Raw genomic sequence first — 23,330 nt, 5'->3', positions numbered from 1 at the left:
CCCATGCCTTGCTTCTGTTGCCTTTTATCAAAGTCTACCTGGGTAATTTTCAAACTTCAACTTTCCTCCATTCCATCTCGTGGTATTGTCAATTAAACTAATTCGTGCTTCATATAGCAGTCGAAATGGAAGCTTCACAGACTGAGCCCAGTCCATTGATCGAGGCAACCTTTAACATCTTTCCCCGACTTCCTACAGAAATCTCTTCAATGAGCAAGTTGCTTTGATAGAGTGTTACTCCTCGTTTTCAATATCCTCCTGATGCTTCGACAACCTCACCGCGGAAAGACCTCTTGCAAGCTTGCTCATTTTTACAGGGTCGTGATGTAATGCGGCATATATAGCTTCAATATCTGTCCCAATGCCGACTTCTTTGGCAGTGTCGAGACTGCGATGATCAATTGTCGGCGCCAGAACATGCCAGACTGCCTGCGCATCATCACAGAAGAGATCTGTAGCTACATCTCCAAATCCTTTGATTTCTCGGATCAAATGCCGGACCTGGGATGGATCATCTCCTGCTTTTCTCAAAAGGTTGTTGAGGTCACCATCTGGAATAGTTGTTAGATGACTTGTTTATTTATTTGATATCAGGTATGCAACGAACTGTATTTCTCGTTCACCAACTGTGCCAAGTCCCCAAGCTTGGTGGCAGTCGTCTCTCGATACCGGTTATAACCGCCATCAGATAATACTTGAACCCTCTCGTCCCACGTCGTGTTGCTCAAAACATTGATGTCGTGATAGCCAGCTTTGAAAACAGCAATCGAAGCCTTTTGCGCGAGGAGGTGCGAGATTCGAGTTGATTTAAACATCGAGTCAATGACGATGGCTAGTAGAATTTCTGGAGTGGGCTCCAATGGCTTGTCGACTCCGAGTCCTTCCAAGGGCTGAGTACCGTATTTATCAATCGTTTTGTGGATTTTGTGTGCAATGGTAGATGAAATTTCCCCCTCATTTTCTTCGTGTCCATTGTTCTCAGTTGTGGTACCAGCTGTCTCTTCTTCGTTTTCTTTTACGGCCTTGCTAGGAGGAGGCTGCTCTTCCTTGGACGGCGGTTCTTGGTCTTGAGTGACATCTTCTCCTGGTTCGTCGTCTCTCTTGCGCTTTTCAAGCACTGTTTCAGGGTCTACTTTCGCTTTTACTTCATCCACTGGTTTCTTTTCATCTCCTTTCTTCACATCATCGGTAGCAGCTTCCTTGGCCGCTTTGGAGTGTTTAGCCTGTGGTTTGGATTCACTACCCGTCGAGGCTTGACCGGAACGTGTTTGGACCATTTTGCACGTAGTTTAATACTATCAATAGTTATTATATCTTACAATTATAAATTATTGTGTTCGGACTGGATTATGTCTGTTAGACACGATCACATGACATTTGAGGTTCAATGGTATGACGTCGTGATGATACTATCGATCCATGCCGCAAACGATCGGTGCGAGATTCTAGAAATTCTAGACAACTTCTAGAATATTTCCCTTAATTGACTCGACATACATACTTCACATATATATAGATCCCTATTACAGCTTCGCCCTCTTTCCATTTTGCAAAGCCTGCTTCACCAACTCAACTGCCTCTGTCGCACTACCAAACGAAGTCTGATACCCGTATCCCGCATGTCCATAGTTATGCACAACCCAAAAATCCTGGAATTTTTCCCTTTCGATCCGCGGGCCATCCTCGCGCAGTGGTCGAAGCCCAACGCCGTGTCGAATGATGCTCAATCCTTCGATTCCTTGCCCTACACCTACCAGACTTGGACAGAGCTCGATGCATCGTTTCATGATTCGAATGGCTAGATTTGGGTCTGGGTTCGGATCCCAGTTATTCTTTTGATAGGATCCGCCAAGGATTGTGCCCCCTCCTGTTGCATATATCCCGTCAGTGATTGAAGAACTGAAAGTGCAATCAATAGAAGGGAACGGGAAACGTACCAACAGCCCGGGTCATGATATACGTAGCCTCATCCTCTCCATCATCAGTCCCAGAGATAGTAGCCATCAACCCCGGATCATTTCGCACGAGGACAATCTGGCCTCTGGCTGGTAGCAGAGTAGTATCCTTGACGCCACCCAAAGTACGAGAAGATAAACCCGTACAATTAACGACAATGTCTGCCTTCTTCTTGGAATGATGAAGAGCCGCTGCCTCAGAGATGTGGCCAACGATCGCTCGTTTGAATATGACTCCATTCTTCCGGCACTGTCCAACGAGCCAGGGTAGGTAGAGGGCTGTGTTGATGCAGACGGAAGTGAAGCTGTTGGCGTTGTCGATGCCGTCTGCGAGCTCGTTTGCAGGTATTTCACGATACTGGCATTATGTGAGCTATCAGTCAAATTGGGGGACATCCTTTGGAGACACTTACGTTAGGAACGACTTTGTTGTACCATGGATTCGGCTTAATTAGTTCTGCGAACCATTTGCCCGTTGTTGAATCTTGGTCTTTCTTGCGATTGTAGCAAATCGTATCTGTGTTTCAGAGTAAGCCATGAGTGCACGACGATAGAGCCCGGCAAAGTTACCCTGGAAATGAATCCCCGCCTCTGGGCAATTTTGAGCCAATTCTTGAAGGTGCGGCCATGTCGCCTTTTCCCATTGTCCAATCTTGTGGTCTTCCTGCCCGACCCTGAATGTGTCTATGTCAACGAAAAGGTTCTCATATTGCTAGACGAGGTGAGCGACATACGGGAGATAATTGGCACCAGCCCATGGTGAAGTGTACTCAATATCGTAGTCTCCAGGCATATGCTTTGCGGCGACTGTGATCTTATTATTGGAGTCTTGCGAAAGTAGCATTGCTGTGGTGAGGCCGATGACTCCTGCACTACAGTGACGGGAGAGCGTTAGTGATTGCACCGATTACTGAAGTGCATCATGAGACGTGTCAATTGTTGGAGAACATACCCGAGGACCACGATGTTGTTTGATGCCATTGCGAGTATAATTGACTTTTTCGTTCGCCTAAATTGAGCACAGAATCATTTATTTACTAGGTAGGGTGGAATCAGAAAGAAGACATCTAGTATGTGTTGAAAGAGGGGTTGACTGGCCCAGTTAACGCGATAAGATAAGCGTCGGACAAGATAAGATACTGTAGGTACATAATTGTCCGATGGACTCTGACCTTTTCATCCTTCCTTCGATCTTAAAAACTTCTAAGGTCGTATCTGGCATTTATCAATTTCGATACTAGAGCCACAATAATCTTTGGAAACTGAGCGAAAGTTGTTCGCACAAAGATCCTCGCGGCGTAAGCGACGCAGCTCCCTTGCACGCATCATAACCAAATTTGATACTCAGCTTTAAAGTGCGGTTGTCTTTTGAAACATTTTCATAGATTTGCTATGTTGCACATAATCTAGACTTCTGCCCATCATGGATGGGCAGACTCAATTCCTGAACAATCATCTGGTGGATATTTGAGTCTTACGTTGTGCCTAGCCATGAGGCCCAACAAGGCTTTTATGCAGCGACCTCGGGAGTCAACAACAAGGTCATTAACAAGGTCATTATTCTCAGAAGGCATCCATATTACATGTCTGTGATACAATGCAATCAAAGACTGGCGAATGACCCCACGAGAGCTTCTTGTGGGCCATTCGCCGAGATACCTGAGCCGGACTTAAGTCGAGTACTTTGTCCAGCACACGGAGCACAAGCATTGTATAAGTCTCAATAATGATCCTGAATTCCAACCAAGAATTAAATGAGGAATAGTGATGCTCATCCACCGCAATTCTAGTGGGGAAATATCAACGGGGAATGAAGATCATGGGGAAACGTGGGGAATCTGGGGATGATGCATGGGCAATCTGGGGTAGGATTTGAGAACCGGTAAACAAAGTCGGCAGCTGTCAAATAAATGCTGATTCTATAAGAAGAAACATGTTTCAAGAACGAAATGAGATTGTAAAGAAACAGGTTGTTTTCTCGGTCATAGTGCCTAACAAGATGAAGTGGTTCAACGTTGTGTCCGCTGGCCTCGTAGTCTGGCCGATTGTATCGGCTATACCCACTGCCAGCAATTCTCATGATGGAGAGGGCAGCGGCCCCTATCCAGCAGTAGGTTTCCAAATTTAAGAGCGGACTTACATTTGTTGTCGGGGCTGACCTCCGTAGTACTACTTTTCCGAGCCCACTCTTGAAAACCACACAATCTATATGCCCAAAAATCCAGCAAGAGACCTATCACTACCTGTACTTGTGTGGGCTGAAGGAGGTTGCGATAACAATGGAACGCAATTTGCCAACTTCCTGAGCAATATCGCCTCCTACGGCTTCGTTGTGGTAGCCAATGGTCCAATCAACGGTGGTGGCTCTGACGTTGAGAATCCTCAGTACTTACGAGACTCGGTTCTGTGGATTAGTGCCAAAGCCGGTACTTGCGGTAAGTATAAAAATGTGGATGCAAGCAAGATTGCAGCTGCCGGTCAGAGTTGCGGTGGTCTTGAGGCGTATACGATGCGCAATGACTCGCGCGTTTCGTATCTGGGCATCTTCAACTCGGGCTTCTTATCGAACGTCCCCGCCGGCGCCCTTCCTACCAACATTGTCGTTGAACCTCCTAGTACTATTACGCAAGTGCACAAGCCTGTATTTTATTTCTTAGGGGGTCCCACAGACGTTGCATACCCACAGGTACGTTCAAATTGCACTGATTAATCCCCATGAAGCTAACAATCCTAGGGCGAGGCGGACTACCACAACCTCACCGGCGTGCCCAAGTGGATTGGCAACTACCCTGTCGGACATAGTGGCACATATTCCGAGGTCAATGGCGGCGCCTTTGGCGTTGCAGCTGTCAATTGGTTGACATGGATTTTCAAGGACAACAAAACGGCGAGCAAATTCTTCACTGAGGGAGGCGCTGAAAAGGCAGGGTGGAATGAGACTGAAAGTTATGATCTTCAGGATTTGTCGAACTATTAAGGATCCTCGAGGTGGGGGTTGACTAAAAGTCTGGGTCTTGAACATGTGCTCATTATGTGTGTAGTGCTAGACCTCTGGTCCCGCGTTCTGTCTTTAGTTAGGAGATCCAGTAGTTATAAATAGCCAGCTCATAATTTCATAATCATCAAATAATAAGTACGTATTCTCTGGTGCTTTTTATGCTACGCAATAGCAGGAGGCTGGGCATTGCAAGATAAGCTTATTCCATAGATCCACGGCTCGGAATCATGGTTAAACCTTACCTACATGTACCACGACTGTATATATAAATATATATACCTTTACACCTTGCCGGTTGCCAAACATGTGACTGTACTTTGAACAGAGTTATCTTGCGTTGTAATCAAAAGCCGGACAGATATCAAGATTTAGATGTGCAGGATTCAATTTTGCGTTGCTCGGGTGGGTGCCTAAGGCACGGAAAGTAGATCGGGCTCAATGTAGAAACCTTTCTATCATCCTGCCGAAGCGAATTGATTCTATGACTCACCGACCATTCTGACGATCCATAACAGGGAGTGATTCTACTATGTATGTAGGCATACATACTAGATTGTGCAGATCACTAGCCTATGGCGAGGGAGGTGTATGGAGTGCAGAGCTAGACGAATCGGCGGACAAGTGATAATACTACATTTGGCATATCGCTGGAGTGTCAAGACAGATCAATAGCTCGCGAACCGTGTACGAGGATGGTTGTGACGCTATTCCCGGAATGGTTCCCGACGTCTTATCTTTTTTGGGTGGGCCCAGTAGATAACGGACTCGACAAAGAAACAAAAGTCGAGAATTCTGCGTGTACTTGGGGTGTTCAAGTGGGAGAAAAGCGAGAATATACACCCCTTCCAAGGTTGTTAGTGACTCATAGACTAGATCCACAAAACGACTCGAAAAAGCAGTGATGCCAACATGATGTTAAAGTAGTTCGCATCAACAAATCGCGGTCAGTGCGGCAAGGTTGGAGCGGGGCGATTAGACGATCTGCTTGCAGAATTTCGTGACTAACTCTTAGTCACATCGATTCATTTGCAACGCTGCTACAAGCCATGCCGACGCTGTAACCTCTCTAAGTATAGTCCAAGGCTTCCATTGCGGGTCTGACTCACGGGGCTCGACCTTTTTAAACTAATGGCACATAACGCTCTCCTCGATAGAAGTTGTGTTCTGGAAAGTATTCCTCTCAATCTCAAGAACGAGTGCTTTCACCGGCAATGTCGCCCTCTGATTACAGTCAGTTCGGGACACAAGTTGCAGATCAGAAGGCGCGAGCTTTTTCTGCAAATGTCACCGTCCTGGTCTTAATTTCCTTCCTCACCGTGCCCTCGGTGCTTGCTATACAGTCCCATTTTCGGCACAAAAAATCGAAGCCGAGACTCTACGAAGACAAGGATGGGGTCGCAACCGAGGAGTCAATGGCTGCGTATTCAGCCACGACTCCAAAAATCGTGCTGACCATCTTCACAATTGCTGGCTTTGCGATCGCTACGTCTTTAGCTGTTATAACTACTTTAAATCAAAATGAGAATGGTCTTTTCATTCATAACTGGCTCAATTTCGCTCAATGGGTAAATAAACACTAGACAAAAAAAAAAACGGTCCATTTGACGCTAATACTGTACATTTAGACTATTATTCTCATCCAGACAGTTTCAATCAGCATTGTTAGGGATCACTCGAAATTATTCTCACTTGGATTATATAGTGCACTTTCGAGCATATTCTTGTTTGCGGTCCTCTTCTTCCAGACTTCGATGCTGATACAAAACAAATCCGGCAAAAACACACGATGGATGTATACCGTGCATCTTTACATCTACTCCGCGCAGGTAGTCGCATCGCTTCTATCAGCACTGGCTGGTGTATCCTTGCCTCGGAGACCAGAGGTTTTCTATAAAAACCATGTGGTCGACAACATGGATACCCAATCAGCCCTGGAAAAATTCACATTCGCTTGGATCGAGCCCATACTCATGATTGCCAGGAAGAGGAGACATTTGGATCTCAAGGACCTGCCGAAGATGAGCCATAACGCCCGCGCAAAGGATCTCAGTGATTCCTGGGCAAATAAAAAACACTCGAGAAAGCTCTGGGTTGAAGTTGCTCTCGCACACAAGCGAGCTTTGACTGTCCAGTGGATTCTTACATTCGGTCAATCAATCGGCACTTTCGCACCTCAGCTTGCCACGTATTTCATCCTGAAAATGCTGGAAGATAACGCAGTCGGACAAAGAGCTCCCCCCGAAGCATGGATATGGGTTATTGTGCTTACAATCACTAGTATCGGCAGCTCCTGGGTTGAGTCCTGGTTGTATTGGATATGTTGGTCTGAGCTTGCCATTCCAGTCCGCGCTCAGCTCTCAGCGCTCATCTTTCAGAAAGCCATGAGACGCAAGGACGTTAAAGGCGCTTCAAAAGATGCTATCAAGGGCAATGTGGAAAACGCGGCAGAGACATTGCCAGAAGATGACGAGGAAGATGAAGAGAGCGACCCAAAGAGCAAACAGTCAACAGTCAACCTCATCGGAGTCGATACAAAACGAGTCTCAGAGTTTTGCTCTTTCAACAACATTTTCCCAGGAAGCTTCTTTGAGCTGATCGTGTCGTTTGTTTTCCTGTGGTCCATCATCGGATGGGAGTCCTTGTTGGCAGGCTTTCTTGCGATGGCTCTTACCATACCAATCAATATCTACTCCAGCAAGCGGTACTCGGATGCTCAGGACAGACTTATGAAAGCAAGAGATGCCAAGATGGCTGTGGTTACCGAAGCTCTGCAAGGTGAGATATGTGGTAAATCTTTCTAACGTGCAAAGCTGACTCATCTTAGGAATCCGCCAAATCAAATTTTCGGCTCTGGAAACAAATTGGTATCAAAAGATAGGGAAGTTCCGCGGAAAAGAACTAGACGAGCAATGGAGTGTGTTCCTGTAAGTTCATATCCAAAGATAAATTTCGCAGTGCATCGCTAACATGATACAGTGCTGATACAGTCCTACTCTTGTAAGTCGCACTTTACATTTCCGGTTGAACCTATCACTAAGTTATAACAGCTGCTGGATTTCGAGCCCAATCCTGCTTTCCGCAGCCTCGCTCGCTACCTACGCCGTGATACACGGCAGTCTGACCCCATCTATAGCATTCACCGCGATTGGCATCTTTGCCAACCTCGAAGTAACTCTGTCCGTCATCCCAGAACTGACGACAGACCTTATCGATGCGTACATCTCCATCAGCCGAATCGAGAGATACCTTGAATCGCCAGAAATTTCCAAAAACAGTATCGATACACCCGATATCTCGTTCGATAACGCATCCATTGCTTGGCCGTCAGATGAAAAGAAGGAAGCCGATGACCAGAGATATGTCCTAAGGAATCTGGATCTGTCATTTCCTCAAGGGGAGCTCAGTGTTGTGAGTGGCAAGACAGGAACGGGTAAAAGTCTCCTGCTAGCGGCAATCCTCGGCGAAGTCGACGTCCTTTCCGGAAAGATCAGTGTTCCACGTCCACCTACTACCCAGGAACGACATGATCATTTGGCTACAAGAGACAATTGGATTTTACCTACCTCTGTTGCGTTTGTGGCGCAGATTCCCTGGATCGAGAACGCTAGTATCAAGGACAACATTCTCTTCGGTCTCCCCTTTGATGAGCAACGATATAACAAGGTCATTGAAGTATGCGCTTTACGGAAAGATCTAGATATGCTCACTGATGGAGAGAACACTGAGATCGGCGCCAATGGTATCAACTTGAGTGGTGGTCAACGGTGGAGAGTCACCTTTGCTAGAGCACTGTATTCCCGAGCTGGTATTTTGATTTTGGATGACATATTCAGTGCCGTTGATGCTCACGTCGGACGATTCCTTTTTGAGAAAGGTCTCACTGGAGAACTTGGTGTTGGCAGAACCCGAATCTTAGTTACACACCACGTTGCTCTCGTCAAGTCAAAGACTAAATACGTGGTGGAACTAGGCGACGGTACAGTCGAGAATTGTGGATTGGTCGATGATTTGGAAGAAGCCGGTACCCTGGATAGGATTGTCAGTCATCAAGAAACCGAGCGCGAAATTCAAGAAGATGAAGATTCCACGGCTGTTAATTCCGAGGAACCATCTGATAACGAGGCGATGGAGCAGCTGAAGAAGGTTAATTCTAAACAAGCCCCGAAGAAGTTCGTAGAGGATGAGGCGAGAGAACACGGACGAGTCAAGGGTGCTGTTTATAAAGCATATCTCAAGGCCGGTGGTGGATTCCCTTATTGGACTGTCGTTTTGATTGCATTTTTAACTATGCAATGCATCACAACAGGTTAGTCATTTATCTCCCGTCCAACCACATGCATCAACGACTGATGATAATTTAGGTCGATCCTGGTGGCTCAAAGTCTGGACTGGCAGTGCTAGTACCGAAGCCAAGGGCCAGACAGTCACCTATTTCCTCCAATCACAGACGCCTTTGATGTCATACAATACATCGGCACCCAGTGTTGGCTCGCTATCAGACTCTGGTCCCGGATACTCCCTTGGCTTCTACTTAGGAATCTACATCATCCTCTCCGTTGTGGCGGCTATCTTGGGCACATTCAGATACTTCTACATCTACATCGGCTCGATTCGCGCATCTCGGACTCTGTTCAACAAATTATGCTACACTGTGTTACGAACACCGTTGCGGTGGGTGGACACGGTGCCTTTGGGTAGAATTCTGAATCGATTCACAGCAGACTTTGAGACCGTCGACGCTCGTTTATCTCGTGACTTTTCAGGTGAATTGCACGATGTCTTTCAACTTTTCGGTGTTATTGTTGCCGGGTAAGTGATCTTGATTCATGTCATATTTTGATTATTCTAATTCTATTCTTGCAGCATCTTCGTCTCACCATACGTCATCTTGCTTGCAACTTTCTTACTTTTAGCTTGTGTTTGGATTGCGAAAATTTATCTCCACGGCGCCCGTGAGGTAAAACGTCTCGAATCCAATGCCAAGTCACCAATATTCGAGCAATTTGGGTCCGCGCTCACCGGTGTCGGCACTATAAGAGCCTTCTCCAAAACCGACACATACATTGAACGCATGTTTGCCAAGCTTGATGATTACAGCACCACTTACTGGCACCTGTGGGCTTTCAATCGATGGATGGGTTTACGTATGGCATTAGTTGGCAGTTTGTTCTCTACGATCGTTGCAGCCATCATTCTGCTCATACCAACTGTGGATGCATCACTAGCAGGATTTGCGTTATCTTTTGCCCTGAATTACGGACAAACCGTCATTTGGATCATCAGACATTACGCAAATCTGGAGTTGCAGATGAACGCTGTCGAACGGATTACGGAGTACTCCAATCTCAAGACCGAGTCCCAGGATGGGGCTGATCCACCAGCTGCATGGCCAAGTGAAGGTCGTCTCGAAGTTAATGATCTTGTTGTCTCATACGCACCTGATCTCCCGCCTGTTCTCAAGGGTCTCACTTTCCGCGTCGAGCGCAGTGAACGTATTGGCGTTGTTGGTCGTACGGGAGCTGGGAAATCGTCCCTCACATTAGCACTATTCCGTTTTCTGGAAGCAAGCCAGGGAAGTATCCACATTGACGGTCTCGACATTTCAAAGATCAAACTGCATTCGCTCCGTTCACGTCTAGCGATTATTCCTCAGGACCCAGTCTTGTTTTCGGGAACTGTCAGATCAAATTTGGATGCGTTCGATGAGCACTCCGACTCTGAACTACGTGATGCACTAGTTCGCGTGCACCTCGTTACAGAATCTGAACTGAGCACTTCAAATAACGAATTATCCGGATCAAGCGCCAACAGTGGAACAGTAACCCCATCAGAAAATCAAAACATCAATCCCTTTACGTCTCTTAACTCACCCGTCAGCGAGGGAGGACTAAACCTCTCTCAGGGTCAAAGACAACTTCTCTGTCTCGCCCGAGCTATCGTCTCCCGTCCCAAGATCGTGGTTCTAGACGAAGCCACAAGTGCAGTTGACATGGCGACCGATGCACTGATCCAGAGAAGTATTCGCGAAGAGTTCGGCGACAGCACCCTTCTCGTCATTGCGCATCGTTTGAGCACGATCAGTGATTTTGATAAAATTCTCGTCATGGACGATGGAAGAGTCGCTGAGTTCGGGACTCCGAAAGAATTGATGCAACTGCAGAACGGTATTTTCAGGGGTATGGTTGGGGAGAGTGGCGAGAAGGACAAGCTGGAGAAACTCATTTTGGGATGAAATACTTGTATATATGTGTTTTTTTTGTTTTTTTTTTAAGCGTTTAGATACGTCTTCCGGGCTTTAGCCTGGTTGAAAAGTTTTAAGGTATATAAAGGTTCGCAATGTTGTTGTCTAATTCTTACTTTTATGGCTTATTGATTTCAGACTATTGTTACTATATAATTCGCCCTATTTTTACACTCTACACATCCGTTTCTAGGCCTAATGATATGGTATAATACAATGACGCCCGTCTCTGCCGATTTGCTTTATTCACATTACAGATTAAGATCTCTAAATGCACAGCCAATGAAAGCATCGTAACAGCCTAGATCGCTACCGGTGATGCACCTCCTTCCTGCACAGATGACAGCTCTGTAGTCGAGTGTGGGTGTACGACTGCCTAAGTAAAGAGCTCCAAATTTCCCCACCGCGATTTCGCTTTCAAGATTGCGGAGAAATTGATGAAGTGTGGAGAGACTTCTGTCCGTAAGTTCTATGCGGACTAAGAATGAACTCTTAAAGCTTGGCGAATTTACAAATTGACGTTACGAAGTGAGAAATCAGAATTGTCTAAAGGATATACATTTTTCCTCTCACGTATCAAAATAATTCTAAGTAACCCTAATCATTGTGGCTAGCCGCATCGAGTTAGAACAGGMCACCACCTTCCACTGTCCAGCTCGACATGAATCTACCCATTCGATAAGAATTATAATGAAATACAGATATCATAATTTCTTCAACCCATCTCCAAAATGGTAGGTCTGGGTATCATCTCTACTCAGACCTAGTTGGGTTTAAGCTCATAATCATTGCCAATCATGTCGACCCTAATCCACAAGCGGAAACGCGCCAGAAAAGCTTGTATCCCATGCCATCAGCGCAAGCGAAAATGTGACACGTCGTATCCCTGTGGCTTGTGTACGACTTACGGATATAATTGCAGATACGCTGAGGATGACAGCCCTAATACTACGGGTGGTGGCGCAGCCAAGCGCGTCATTCTCGATAGTGAAAATCACCCTACGACGCGCAGTTCAGGGAACGAGCCTCACATGGGGCATATCGCCCGTGATGGGGATGCCTTATTAACAAATAATCCCGCCGTCGTGGCTGGTGACTCTCCAGGCATCTTTGATGAGCAGAAATTCAGACATTCCGGGGCATCGGCAGCCATGGCATTCCCACACATATTGGGTAAGGCTCTTGGTTCCAACGATCCTCCAAGAATGCGGTCCTTTGCCTACAACTTTGGCATTCGTCCTGAAGAGGCATCCAGCTCCCATTGCTTTCTGGGGGATCTCATCTCAGAAGAAGACCTTGCCTCCTTCTCAGAAGTTTACTTTTCATTGTTGGGTCCCATCGGCGATGTGATAGACCCAAGAATCTATGCCCAACGATGTCGGGAATATTACCGAAGCTGTGGTAGCAACGCGATTGCCTTTGCCGCTATGGCTGCTGGTGTGGCTGCGCTCGGATCGTTCTTATCCCCAAGCAGACACCCGCGGGAATCTGATCTGGTACAGTACGCCAAAGCTATTCTCGATGATCCGGCTTCTATGCGATTGCATGGTATCGACCATATTGTCGCCTGGGGCATGCGAGTGTTATACCTTAGAGCTACAACCCGCCCTAGCAATGCCTGGATTGCTTCGTGTACACAAATGCACTTATGTGAAGCAATAGGGCTGCACGAGGAAGAGAATATAAAAAAAATGGCGTCCATCGCCGGCGCTGCGGCCCTTGGACATGATGCGGATCGGCTAAGAAGAATCTTTTGGGTCTCCTGGGCTGGGCACAACATGCTGTCCTATGAGTACGATCGTTCGCCCGTACACTTTCGAGCCGTGACTTGCCAGCCTATTATTTCGGTATTAGGGTCTGTTGCCGACCAATTCGTCCAATTAGTACAGCTAATTCCGTCACCTAACTCTCCTTTCCAACTTGAACGACAGTCTTCAACCCCGAGTGAGGAGTTATTCCAACGTCTCAAGGTATTGGCTGGGTTTCAGACCACGCATCCGTTCCTAGTAGTAACCAAGGCAGAAATCGCGTTCTGTTTCTATCGTCGCCTATACCAGCTCAAAACCTGCATACCAGATGAATATATTAAGCTCATTGTTCATAGCGGCAATGCCGCAACAGAAGCAGCGGAGCAGCAAGCTGAACAGGGTCGCTTGTTCTGGAACGTCATCGGCAGCGTCTTTCAATACGCCTGCATCCTGTTAGCCATCGACACGCCAGCCGCCTCTCTTCACATTGCAGCTACCTTCAAGGGCTTGGAAAATGTTGTCAAAGCTGCCGATACGGTGCTGACGCGCGAGGCATTGTCGATGGCGCGGCATCTACTCAGTCTTAATATAGCCAAGAAACGTAAAGAAGTTGCTCAGCTAGAAGCTATCGAGGGTACTTACCAGTTCTTTCCAACGCACTCGGCATCTGAGACCAATATTTCCATTCCAGATGTGGATTGGGGGATGGACTGGGACCAGATCTTTATTGAGCCATATCTATCGGTCCTTGGTCAGGACTTTAATTTATAGTCTCTCAGGCTTGTTGATCATCGATATTCTCATTCGGCTTATATTCTATATGTTATTCCCAGCTTACAATTCCGGAAGCTGCACAAGCCGACAGTCCGTACCTGAAAAATTCCAGGCGTTTTGTGCGGCTTTACGTGCGGCTAGTGCGGGATTACTGATCCAACGCCGCACAAAAGCCCTCATCAAACATCACCGCCGGCGGCTTCTGCGGCGGACAGCTGCGGGCTTGTTGACTTCCCACTTTCGTTCTTTTAAAGAAATCCGGAAATTCATAGTAGACCCAAGATGCTGGAATATGTGTATAAATAGACTTGAATTCTCTGTTTCAGCGAGAATTAGACAGTCGATAACCACTTCCCCGCCCCCATCGCCTCATTTTCCCACATTTCATTTCTGATAATCAACTATACCAAGATGTCCAAGTACGCCAAAGATCAGCCTATCGGCTTCAACAACGCCATTGAAAGGGTTGCTATAGTCGGGGKAAGCATTATCATCGACCACCATAAACTTAGATCTCAACACTAACAGAAATGCATAGGCTGGAGGGACAATTGGATCACATATTGCCAATGCCCTTCTAGAAACCGGTAAACACACAATCACGGCCCTTTCCCGCAAAGACAGCGGCAACACTTTGCCTGAGGGCATCATCGTGGCTCACATTGACTACGAGGACGAGGCCACCATTGTTGCCGCCCTCGTGGGCCAGCAATTTCTTATCATAACCATGGCCCCTACTGCACCTCGGGACACGCACAGCAAGCTCGTCCAGGCGGCTGCTAAAGCTGGTGTCCCGTACATCATGCCTAACGGGTACGGCTCCGATATTGATAACGTCAAACTCGGCGAGGACACACTCTTAGGGCCCGTAGCCAAAGCCAACAGGGATGAGATTGAGCGGCTAGGTATGCAGTGGATCACAGTCTGCTGTGGGTTTTGGTACGACTACAGTTTAGCTGGCGGCGAGGCCCGTTTTGGGTTCGACTTTGACAAGCGTTCCTTGACGATTTACGATGATGGCAATACCAAGATCTCTACTTCAACGCTGTCGCAGGTTGGGCGGGCTGTGGCTAAGGTTCTGAGCCTGAAAGAGCTGCCTCAGGATGAGAATGATAAAAGCCTTACCTTCTCGGCCTTCCTCAACAAAGGAGTGTACATCAAAAGCTTTGTTGTCAGCCAAAATGACATGTTTCAGAGCGTTAAGCGTGTCACTGGTACAACTGATGCAGATTGGACTATAACTCATGAGGACACCAGGAAGCGATATGAGGATGGCCTAGCGCAAGTTAAAGCGGGCAACATGGCTGGCTTTGGCAAGTTGCTATACGCAAGGGCGTTTTATCCGGGTGAGGCTAGCGATTTCTCGGAGAGGGTCCAGAATGATCATCTTGAGTTACCGAGTGAGAATTTGGATGAGGCTACGAAGGCTGGGATAGACCTGGTCAAGGAGTTGCAGCTTCGTGTTGAGCGTATGGCGTCATAGAAAGCATATTGTAATTATTCTAGCTAATCCCTACTCGATCTCATGACACGACAATTTCATACTAACTGCTACTGCGCACCATACGGCAAGACATTTTTGATAATGTAATTAATCCCTTCCTTTCTATAATCGTCCGTCTCAATAGTCGAGCCAAACGCATTGAACACAATACTTTGTGCTCCATGCATATACTCTGGCCAGTACGGCAGCGTTGAATCTAAAATATGTCAGTTCCAATTAGATTCTTCATTTAGGCTTGCTAGTGGTCGTACCTTGTCCGGGATTAGGATCGAGACTATACGCAAAAGACACCCAGGCACTCGTCATTTCTCTTGCCAGCGCCTGATCCCAGGGAAAATCGGCCACAAGATTTGAAAACACGTAATTCTGTTCCAACCCAGTTGTGATTCCCTTGGCCAAGCTACTTGTGTTGTGAGGCAGCTGGTCAAACCGATACCGATAGACGGGAACATTGCCATTGTGCTTAGCGATTTCCTGTGTAATCATCCGTGCTGGTCCTACCTGCACGATATCGCCAAAGATTGAGCATGCTTGCTTGTCTAGAGACCCGGAAGTGAGCTTTACGTTGCCGGTGTTGTACGGACAGCCCAGTCTAGGATCGGTGGGATAGAGCTTTAAGAGTGTTTCGACGGTTGAGTTGGGGAGAGTTTTCGGGCGGAAATACCCTTGCGCTGCAAAGCTATCAGCAACCTTTTCTATTAGCAATAGAATGGTATAAAGAAACATACACACAGGCCCCCATAATTGCTCGGTTGTATTGATAGCCGTTGGTGCAGATGTCGTGCCCTCATCGGTATTCGCTACATCACTTGCGTATTAGCAGAAATCCATCATACATTCAAGTGAAGGGCTTCATACATCCAACAATAGTCGCAACCTTGACATATTTGCCTGCAGACAAGGCAAACTGTATGGACGTCTGCGTGAACGACCCATCAATCGACTGTCCGGTGCTAGACCCAACACTGCTCATAAACACGGAAATCGGGAGGCCTCTAATACAATCCAATTGTGCAGCGGCGGATGCATTGGCTACAGAGCTGCAGGTTGTGTTGCGAATAAGAGAGTCAAACGTCGCTTGGAAAGCAGATGTGTCTGGTCCTGTCAATGGGAAAGCTCCTCCACTTTCCATAATGACGCCTCGAAAGAGGTCGTCATCGCGGCCGCCGTAGGCCATCATGTGAGAGTATATTGATACAGCGCCGGCTCTGTCATTTAATAATTAGGTATCATTCTGAAAACCCTCATAAGTTTTTCAGGGTACTTACGATTCTCCTGCAAGGGTCACTGTATCTTTGTTAGTCATCTTTGATATTAATCCGCTTCTACCAACATACCTTTCTTCGGGTCACCTCCAAAGGCCTTGATATTTTCCTGAATCCAGTGCAGAGCCAGACGCTGATCCAACATACCCAAGTTGAGTAGTCCCAAGTCTGACATTTGCCTCCCGTTGAGAAATCCAAGAGGTCCGAGACGGTAGTTCTAGAAGCTTATCAGGGAATTCTTCATCCGACCAGAAAAGCAAGACATACCACTGAAACGAGAAGAATAGGCTTGTCGATCTCGGTCGATGTTCGAATGAGATTCGTGCCTTCGAACCGCGGGTCCGACTAAATTGTGCTTCACATCAGAAAATTGTTTGTCCGCACTTCACGATGTGAATTTACAGTGTACCCTGCAGACAATCCACCGCCATAGAACCATACTAAAACAGGGAGTAAAGTGTCTTTAGCCGCATTGGCAACATTTGATGGTCTCCAAATATTCAACGTGAGGCAATCTTCGCTAGGGTTAGGATTATTTTTTCCGTAGCAAGCCGGACCAAAAGCAGTCGCGTTCAAGGTGCCAAACGAAGAGTCGAGAGGAATTGATTGCTGTAACCGGAGATTTCTGACTGGAGGCTGGGCGTATGGAATACCAAGAAAGCGCTGTACGTTTTTTACCGGGTCGTTTACTCCGTGAATGGTGCCATTGGTGATTATGACTGTTTGGCTATTTGCAATCTGCGCGAGAATGGCGATGGTCGCAAACCACGTTGACAGTCTGGCATACATCCTGACTGAAAGACCAATAGTTCTAGTACAATTGAAAAACATAATCAATCAAGCTTGTAGCTTGAATGATAAGTAAACAGCGCTACGTATTTCCCCACGAAGCAAATACATCAAATCGTGGGGAATCTGGGGAAATTTGAGTTGACTGATTGCGGGGAAAAGAGTCTACCCACCATTTCACCGGTCTGTGATAGATGGATGGAGCTCGGTAGCTTCCTGTGTCGTGAAGGTAGGCTATGCACAGCAAACTAAGGATCGATAGGAGTTTGAGCCCTCAGTGAACGTTCCGCAATCGCCGCCATAGCGGCTGAATCCCATGCCCCTTCACGCCAAGGTCTTTCAGATAGTATCCTAACAGCGCGCCAGCGTAAATTCGTATCAGGACCATTCTGCGCGACAAAAAAGATGGGCAAAATGAAGCTGGTTCGAAACGAAAAGAGCGGTAAGAGGCCGGTAGGCTCTAGCGCTTTCTCGCCGGTAAAAGCATCGTAGCGAGTTGATGGATATTTAGTCTCCAGAGCCGCTTCAGCCAAGTCTAGGATTTCAGAGAACTGAGTAAGCTTCAAATTTCTCGATTCGTGAGGGACTTTCTTTCGAGCCGCGACTGCAGAGGATCTGTTGTGTATGTTGATGATATCGAGTTTCAACGTAAGAAATAGATAATTCGCCCGAAGCAAGAAATGACGACTCTCCATCACATCATTGACGGTGGGCCGGGTATTCGAAAAAGATTGATACCACAGATCTAACTGTGATTGAATAGTTTTCTGGATCTGAAGCAAATCTTCACGACCAGAGCCTGGTGTTCGTTGTCGTGTGCGTACGACGTTGTGGCTAAAGGCCATTATATCATTTCCAATACCGGCAAGTTCGTAACATAGTGTTTCCAGATTGGCATGCGGCTGTAAGGGCACTGCACAAGTCTGAAGCTGGGGGAATGGGAGCGAAGCATCGGTATGGGCACGGTCTAGATTCAACCACAAAACACTGGCCATGTCCAAGGAAACCAAAAGGGAGAGTAGATGCTGGCCCAGAGGGCTGGTATGAGCGGGCCCCGTGAGCTTCACGGCATTAGCCAGATGGAGTCGGACCCCATCTGCATTACCCTGCAGGAACTCGAACAACATGAGCAGAATACAACACGCGAGAGCATTATGGGGCAAGACGGATTTGTCGCCAGGACTAGTGTCAAGTAGTAGCCGCAATTGACCAATAGCCTTAGAGTACTGTGTCAATGCAAGGCTACTGAGGTCCTTTGCGTGTGCGTCTGCTGTTACGGATAGTTCATTGGCTTCGAATCTCTTGCTCATGATCCCCACAGCAATAGCTGCATGACGGATTGCCGAATTTTGTTGCCCAAGCTGGAGCAGAGGTGTGGACCAATTCTTATTTCCCATACTTACTCCGAGCTGGGGACCAGTTCCATCAATGAAGAAGCGGAACCCCTGAGCTTCTTGTTGGTCGTTAAAAAGACCGGGCGAAGAGAACCTAGGGAGAGGCGAAACGGACCTCGAAGTACGAGTCGGATGGCCGCCATACTGCTGCCCGGTTACGCCGTCAATGTATCCATCACAAACCCGTCCAGTCTTGCTGCAGTTCTGGCAGATAGGCTTAGCTTCGTCACATCGTTTGTGCCGGATCCTACGCGGGTCCACAAATGTCAGAACATTCAATAGTGTTATCCTACATTGATAATGCTCGCAGATCTTGTGAAACATGAAGTCCAAACTCACTTGCAAGTCCCGCATCCGGTTCTTCTCTTAGGGGCACTTGCCCTGCTCGCTTTGACCTTTCCGCTTGCTGTGTCTGGCATGTTTATATTGTCAATGTTTCATGCCCGTGCGCTCCTGGAAAGCCTGGAAAGCTAAATTGAAAATCGAGTTGAAGGGTTACTTGGTGGTTTTAAACGTCCTGCAATGGAGCTATGCCCAGGCCGATTACGCAAAAGCCAGTGACAGCTTGCAACCTCTTCACGGCGGTACGCAGTGACGAATGAGAAGAATTATCATACTTGCGGCTGAAGCGATCTGCAGGTGAGCGATGAGGGCGTTCAGATTGTCGTTTGGAAGTGCCTAAAGTGGCGCATCTTTACGCGTTGGCCAATCACAGATTCGTGGGAATATCGTGGGGTCCGCATAAATTATGTTAGTATAGCCACTTATACTATAGGGTATATTATAGTTATAGAACTACTGAACGCTGAATGAATTCCATATCATCATTTTGGCTCCAATTTGTAATAAGCCTATGGATACAAGAGTACTCGTGTTGTTTTGGTTGGACAAGGCGTACGAATACCGACATTTTTGGCGAGCTCAGGGCAGAACTTGGCAGACAGCACAATGGACTAGTATTCGCGGCTGACTTTGCTTTATTCTGTCGATGAGTTAGGGTCATTTCTCCGGTTGGATGTTTTAGATCTCGAAGCTCCCCGGAGATAAGTATATAAATAAATGGGTACACACCAAAATCCAAGAGCAAATACATTCAAAAGTTCAACCAGACTGTCCTGCTTCTCTCTCCTCTTCTTTCCTCATTAGAGTATAATCATCCAGAATGAAGCTTCATCCTATTGAGAACTTGACTCTAGCCCTCGTATTATCGCAACATGGCCTCGCTGAAGACATCGTCACCTTTGACACAGCAGTCAGCAACTGCCCTCCCCTTGGAGCAGTCCTTCCTCCGCCAAAGTCTCCATCTGCCAATCCTAATGTCCAGGCTCTCGTTTCTCAGGCCGATTATTTTCAAGGGGTGATCGCTCAGAACTTCGGGAATGCGACAGGTGTATCAGTTGCCATCGGATCTATCTACGAAGASGAGCCTCTCCTTGGCGTGTCTTACACTCCCTTGGTGTATAATACTACAGGCACGCATACGGTCGGTGGAGATACTGTCTTCAGAATCGGAAGTGTTTCAAAAGTGTTTACCGTGATGGGACTGCTTCTGCTAGGCGACAAAATTAGCATGGCAGACCCTATTACTAAGTATGTTCCTGAACTTACCCGACTGAAGGGAGAGACGCAAAAATGCAGTTACGGCAGTCGATTGGGACCGTGTCACACTTGACGCTTTAGCTTCTCAATTTGCGGGAGTTCCGTATGATTGTGAGTATCCTTCATGGTATCAGCGGTTGAAATACTAATCGAGATGCGCTTAGTGGGCAATGACTTTGGCAACAACCCATATTTCAATGGTACTGACTATGGTCTTCCGGAGTTGACCGCAGATGAGCACAGTAATTGCGGTGACCTACCTTCATCGAGACCTTGCATCTGGGATGGTATGTACAGTATAATCAAACCATATCAATACTAGACTGCAGACTAACTAAGTTATGAGCAGATTTCTGGAGCGATTTTGGCAAGCGGTCTCCAACTTACGGACCCTTCACAACACCAGCATATAGTGATGTTAGCTACGACATTCTGGGTCTGGTTATTGAGCGTGTCTCGAACGAGACCTATGGAAATTACATCCAGCGCAAGATCCTGTCACCGCTCAACATGACTCGGACCTTTGTGACCAAACCGGATGACGATAGTATTGGCTTCATCTCTGCAGAAGCAAACTTCTGGAGTACCTCTTACGGTTTTTTGCAAGCGTATGTTTCTCGATTTACCTTTCCATTTTACGTACCAATCAGTCTTCTAGTGACGGCGGCTTCTACTCATCGGCAAATGACCTCCTGAAATTCGGCCAGGGAATCTTGAACCATAAACTCCTCCCCGAAGTTACCACCCGCGAATGGATTAAACCTCGCGCACATACCTCATCCCTAGGAATATCAGTTGGCGCACCATGGGAAATTGGTCGGGCAAATAACCTCACCGTTGATGGTCGCATAATCGATGTATACAGCAAAAACGGAGGTCTGACCGATTACAATGCCTTTTTCGTCCTGATCCCAGACTACGGGCTGGTCTTGTCGATCGTCTCCGCCGGACCTCAATCAATGCTGTCGACGCAGCTTGGACTCGCGACACAAGTTCTTGAACCTGCAGTCCGAGCCTTTGAAGCTGCCGGCAAAGCTGAGGCAAATGTTTCATATGCCGGAACTTATGCCAATACTGCAACCAACAGCAGCATCACAGTAGCTGTCGATGATCAGTCTGGGCTTAATGTGACCAGTTTTATCATGAACGGTAAAAACATTCTCGAGACATACCCGATTATTGCTTCCTTCGGACCGGAAGGAGCTGCAGCACCGGGCGTCGTCGCGCAATACTTATCGGTTCGACTCTTTCCAACCGGGTTACAGAGCAAAGATTCTACCGCCTGGCGCGCAGTATATGACACTGTTGCCCCATCAGATGTCTCGTTTTATGATGAGCAGCTTTTCATTTTGCAATCGGCATGCCAGAGCTGGTCAGTTATCGACAACGTGGTTTATGGGCTTCGGGCCTTTGATGATTTTGTGTTTGAGATTGATAGTTGTGGTGGGAATGCTACGAGTATTACTCCACGGGCTTTTAGACAGACTTTGAAGCGAGCGCAAGAGTGATCTGAATTTGATTTGTTTATGTCTTTCTTTGTGGATTACGAAAATGACCAAAGTCTGTATCTGGGGGAAGACGAGCCCGTGTGAGAGATGCTCTTCTATCTATTGATTCCAACTAATGTACTAGCTTAATCCGTAGTATTTTGGCAACGATTGAAATCCAATCCTTATTCCTACAACCATGATATGAATAATATGAAGTACAGTGGAGGGCATTCTATAATATCCCGAATAAAGTTTCATGATTGGTTAATAGCTTCGAATCGCTGTTCGGCCCCACCTAAGCCCTAATTTCGAGTATTGCCTATTCGGTACTTCCATCGAAAAATATAGGCATGATTCGTATTTTGTGGCTGGKAACAACATGAGATCTAAGCCATGAATATCATACTTGTAATTAATTCCTGTTCAAAAACTAAAACGGGAATAGAGTGCTTTCCGATCGTGATATATCACCATATTTGCATGTTTGCAGCACGCGTATCCAAGCGAGCTCAAAACATCGTAGTTGTCGAATTACGCAGAAAGCCCATTGCCAATAAACTCCACACAAATTAATCTAAAAGTCTTTGCACACAGTCTGCAATCAAATATCAAGCAATATTGCTATGATCAATACCATAAACAATACCATAACTCGTTCCTGCAGCCAACGTCCCAACAATCAACGTCTGCACAGCGCCCCATAGCCCCGAGCGAGTAGTCTTGATCATGATGTAGTTCTTGGTAAAGCCGAAAGCGACAAGTATGACGAATGTGATTCCGATGGAAACGAAGAGGGCGTGGGTTACGTTGGTCATTGCGAAGTAAGGGATCATTGGAAGGAGGCCGCCTGTGGAATTACAATTAGTCTGTGGTAGGTTTATGAATTGCGAGAGAGTGATAGATCGTACCGATAAAGTAGGATAATCCCATTGTTGCAGCCGAGATCCATGCTCGAGAGACATTCGGCTCTTCGAGTCTGAGTTCAAACGCCATCATGAACTATCATGACTGTAAGCACAATTCAAAAACCACCCCGAGAACCTAAGCAAGGTATAATAAGAATGATAGCATACCCTAATCCAATTGTCCTCATTCGTGACCAAAGAATCCACCACCCCCTGGCTCGCCTCCCTACTAATTCCATACTCCGCAAAAATATCAAAAATCTCCTCCTTCTCCGCCCCCGGTTTCTCTGCAACCTCCCTTCTTTCACGCGCGGCCTCATTTTTGAAGTGCTCTCTATCAGTAACAGCAGCTAGATACGCACCCAGTCCCATCGATATTGCTCCACTGAATAGTTCTGCAAGGCCACCGACGATGACGAGTTTTGAACTGCCGAGACTTGATAATCCAGCCGTTAGGGCGAATGGAACTGTGAGGCCATCGGCGAAGCCGATGATGATGTCTCGGACGACGTCGCCGTGGTCGGAGTGCGATTCATTGGCAACGTGGGCGTCTTGAGGGGAGAGGGTTTCTATGCTGGGCTCGATTGACATGATGTATATTTGCTCGGATGAGGCGAATATTGATTGAATGAAATGTATATTGCTTCAATGAGATATTTCGCTTGAAT

The 23,330-nt window shown here is 46.9% G+C and overlaps 10 protein-coding genes across 10 annotated transcripts; 5 read left to right on the top strand and 5 right to left on the bottom strand.

Annotated features, from left to right (window-relative positions):
• Nucleotides 1–234: 234 nt before the first annotated feature.
• BHQ10_005808 (uncharacterized protein) lies at nt 235–1,277 on the bottom strand (the record flags this gene model as incomplete). The annotated part of the gene is made up of 2 exons (XM_040878324.1): nt 235–551; nt 608–1,277. The coding sequence occupies 2 exons, from the start codon at nt 1,275–1,277 to the stop codon at nt 235–237; spliced, it is 987 nt and encodes a 328-aa protein (XP_040734312.1).
• A 246-nt stretch (nt 1,278–1,523) lies between these two features.
• Nucleotides 1,524–2,936, bottom strand: BHQ10_005807 (uncharacterized protein; the record flags this gene model as incomplete). The annotated part of the gene is made up of 6 exons (XM_040878323.1): nt 1,524–1,867; nt 1,938–2,313; nt 2,369–2,472; nt 2,526–2,629; nt 2,690–2,827; nt 2,908–2,936. The coding sequence occupies 6 exons, from the start codon at nt 2,934–2,936 to the stop codon at nt 1,524–1,526; spliced, it is 1,095 nt and encodes a 364-aa protein (XP_040734311.1).
• Nucleotides 2,937–3,954: 1,018 nt separating this feature from the next.
• On the top strand, nt 3,955–4,932 carry BHQ10_005806 (uncharacterized protein; the record flags this gene model as incomplete). Its single annotated transcript, XM_040878322.1, has 3 exons — nt 3,955–4,065; nt 4,123–4,641; nt 4,690–4,932. The coding sequence occupies 3 exons, from the start codon at nt 3,955–3,957 to the stop codon at nt 4,930–4,932; spliced, it is 873 nt and encodes a 290-aa protein (XP_040734310.1).
• A 1,232-nt stretch (nt 4,933–6,164) lies between these two features.
• On the top strand, nt 6,165–11,185 carry BHQ10_005805 (uncharacterized protein; the record flags this gene model as incomplete). Its single annotated transcript, XM_040878321.1, has 7 exons — nt 6,165–6,518; nt 6,579–7,728; nt 7,778–7,877; nt 7,930–7,950; nt 8,001–9,259; nt 9,315–9,762; nt 9,817–11,185. 7 exons carry the CDS (start codon nt 6,165–6,167, stop codon nt 11,183–11,185), a joined length of 4,701 nt encoding a protein of 1,566 aa, XP_040734309.1.
• An 806-nt stretch (nt 11,186–11,991) lies between these two features.
• On the top strand, nt 11,992–13,713 carry BHQ10_005804 (uncharacterized protein; the record flags this gene model as incomplete). The annotated part of the gene is made up of 1 exon (XM_040878320.1): nt 11,992–13,713. The coding sequence occupies one exon, from the start codon at nt 11,992–11,994 to the stop codon at nt 13,711–13,713; it is 1,722 nt and encodes a 573-aa protein (XP_040734308.1).
• A 414-nt stretch (nt 13,714–14,127) lies between these two features.
• Nucleotides 14,128–15,199, top strand: BHQ10_005803 (uncharacterized protein; the record flags this gene model as incomplete). The annotated part of the gene is made up of 3 exons (XM_040878319.1): nt 14,128–14,190; nt 14,255–14,621; nt 14,673–15,199. 3 exons carry the CDS (start codon nt 14,128–14,130, stop codon nt 15,197–15,199), a joined length of 957 nt encoding a protein of 318 aa, XP_040734307.1.
• A 68-nt stretch (nt 15,200–15,267) lies between these two features.
• BHQ10_005802 (uncharacterized protein) lies at nt 15,268–17,274 on the bottom strand (the record flags this gene model as incomplete). The annotated part of the gene is made up of 8 exons (XM_040878318.1): nt 15,268–15,416; nt 15,472–15,891; nt 15,949–16,020; nt 16,079–16,428; nt 16,489–16,507; nt 16,558–16,702; nt 16,753–16,830; nt 16,888–17,274. 8 exons carry the CDS (start codon nt 17,272–17,274, stop codon nt 15,268–15,270), a joined length of 1,620 nt encoding a protein of 539 aa, XP_040734306.1.
• A 248-nt stretch (nt 17,275–17,522) lies between these two features.
• Nucleotides 17,523–19,087, bottom strand: BHQ10_005801 (uncharacterized protein; the record flags this gene model as incomplete). The annotated part of the gene is made up of 2 exons (XM_040878317.1): nt 17,523–18,915; nt 19,008–19,087. 2 exons carry the CDS (start codon nt 19,085–19,087, stop codon nt 17,523–17,525), a joined length of 1,473 nt encoding a protein of 490 aa, XP_040734305.1.
• Nucleotides 19,088–19,830: 743 nt separating this feature from the next.
• Nucleotides 19,831–21,775, top strand: BHQ10_005800 (uncharacterized protein; the record flags this gene model as incomplete). Its single annotated transcript, XM_040878316.1, has 6 exons — nt 19,831–20,151; nt 20,225–20,258; nt 20,307–20,378; nt 20,432–20,554; nt 20,617–20,875; nt 20,926–21,775. 6 exons carry the CDS (start codon nt 19,831–19,833, stop codon nt 21,773–21,775), a joined length of 1,659 nt encoding a protein of 552 aa, XP_040734304.1.
• Nucleotides 21,776–22,365: 590 nt separating this feature from the next.
• On the bottom strand, nt 22,366–23,253 carry BHQ10_005799 (uncharacterized protein; the record flags this gene model as incomplete). Its single annotated transcript, XM_040878313.1, has 3 exons — nt 22,366–22,604; nt 22,666–22,756; nt 22,831–23,253. 3 exons carry the CDS (start codon nt 23,251–23,253, stop codon nt 22,366–22,368), a joined length of 753 nt encoding a protein of 250 aa, XP_040734303.1.
• Between the last annotated feature and the right edge of the window lie 77 nt (nt 23,254–23,330).

The sequence above is a fragment of the Talaromyces amestolkiae genome, assembly GCF_001896365.1.
Source record: "Talaromyces amestolkiae strain CIB chromosome Unknown scaffold10.1, whole genome shotgun sequence".
Lineage (NCBI taxonomy): Eukaryota > Fungi > Ascomycota > Eurotiomycetes > Eurotiales > Trichocomaceae > Talaromyces > Talaromyces amestolkiae.
Note: the sequence above shows the minus strand (reverse complement) of the source record. Positions and strands in the feature narration are given on the sequence as shown.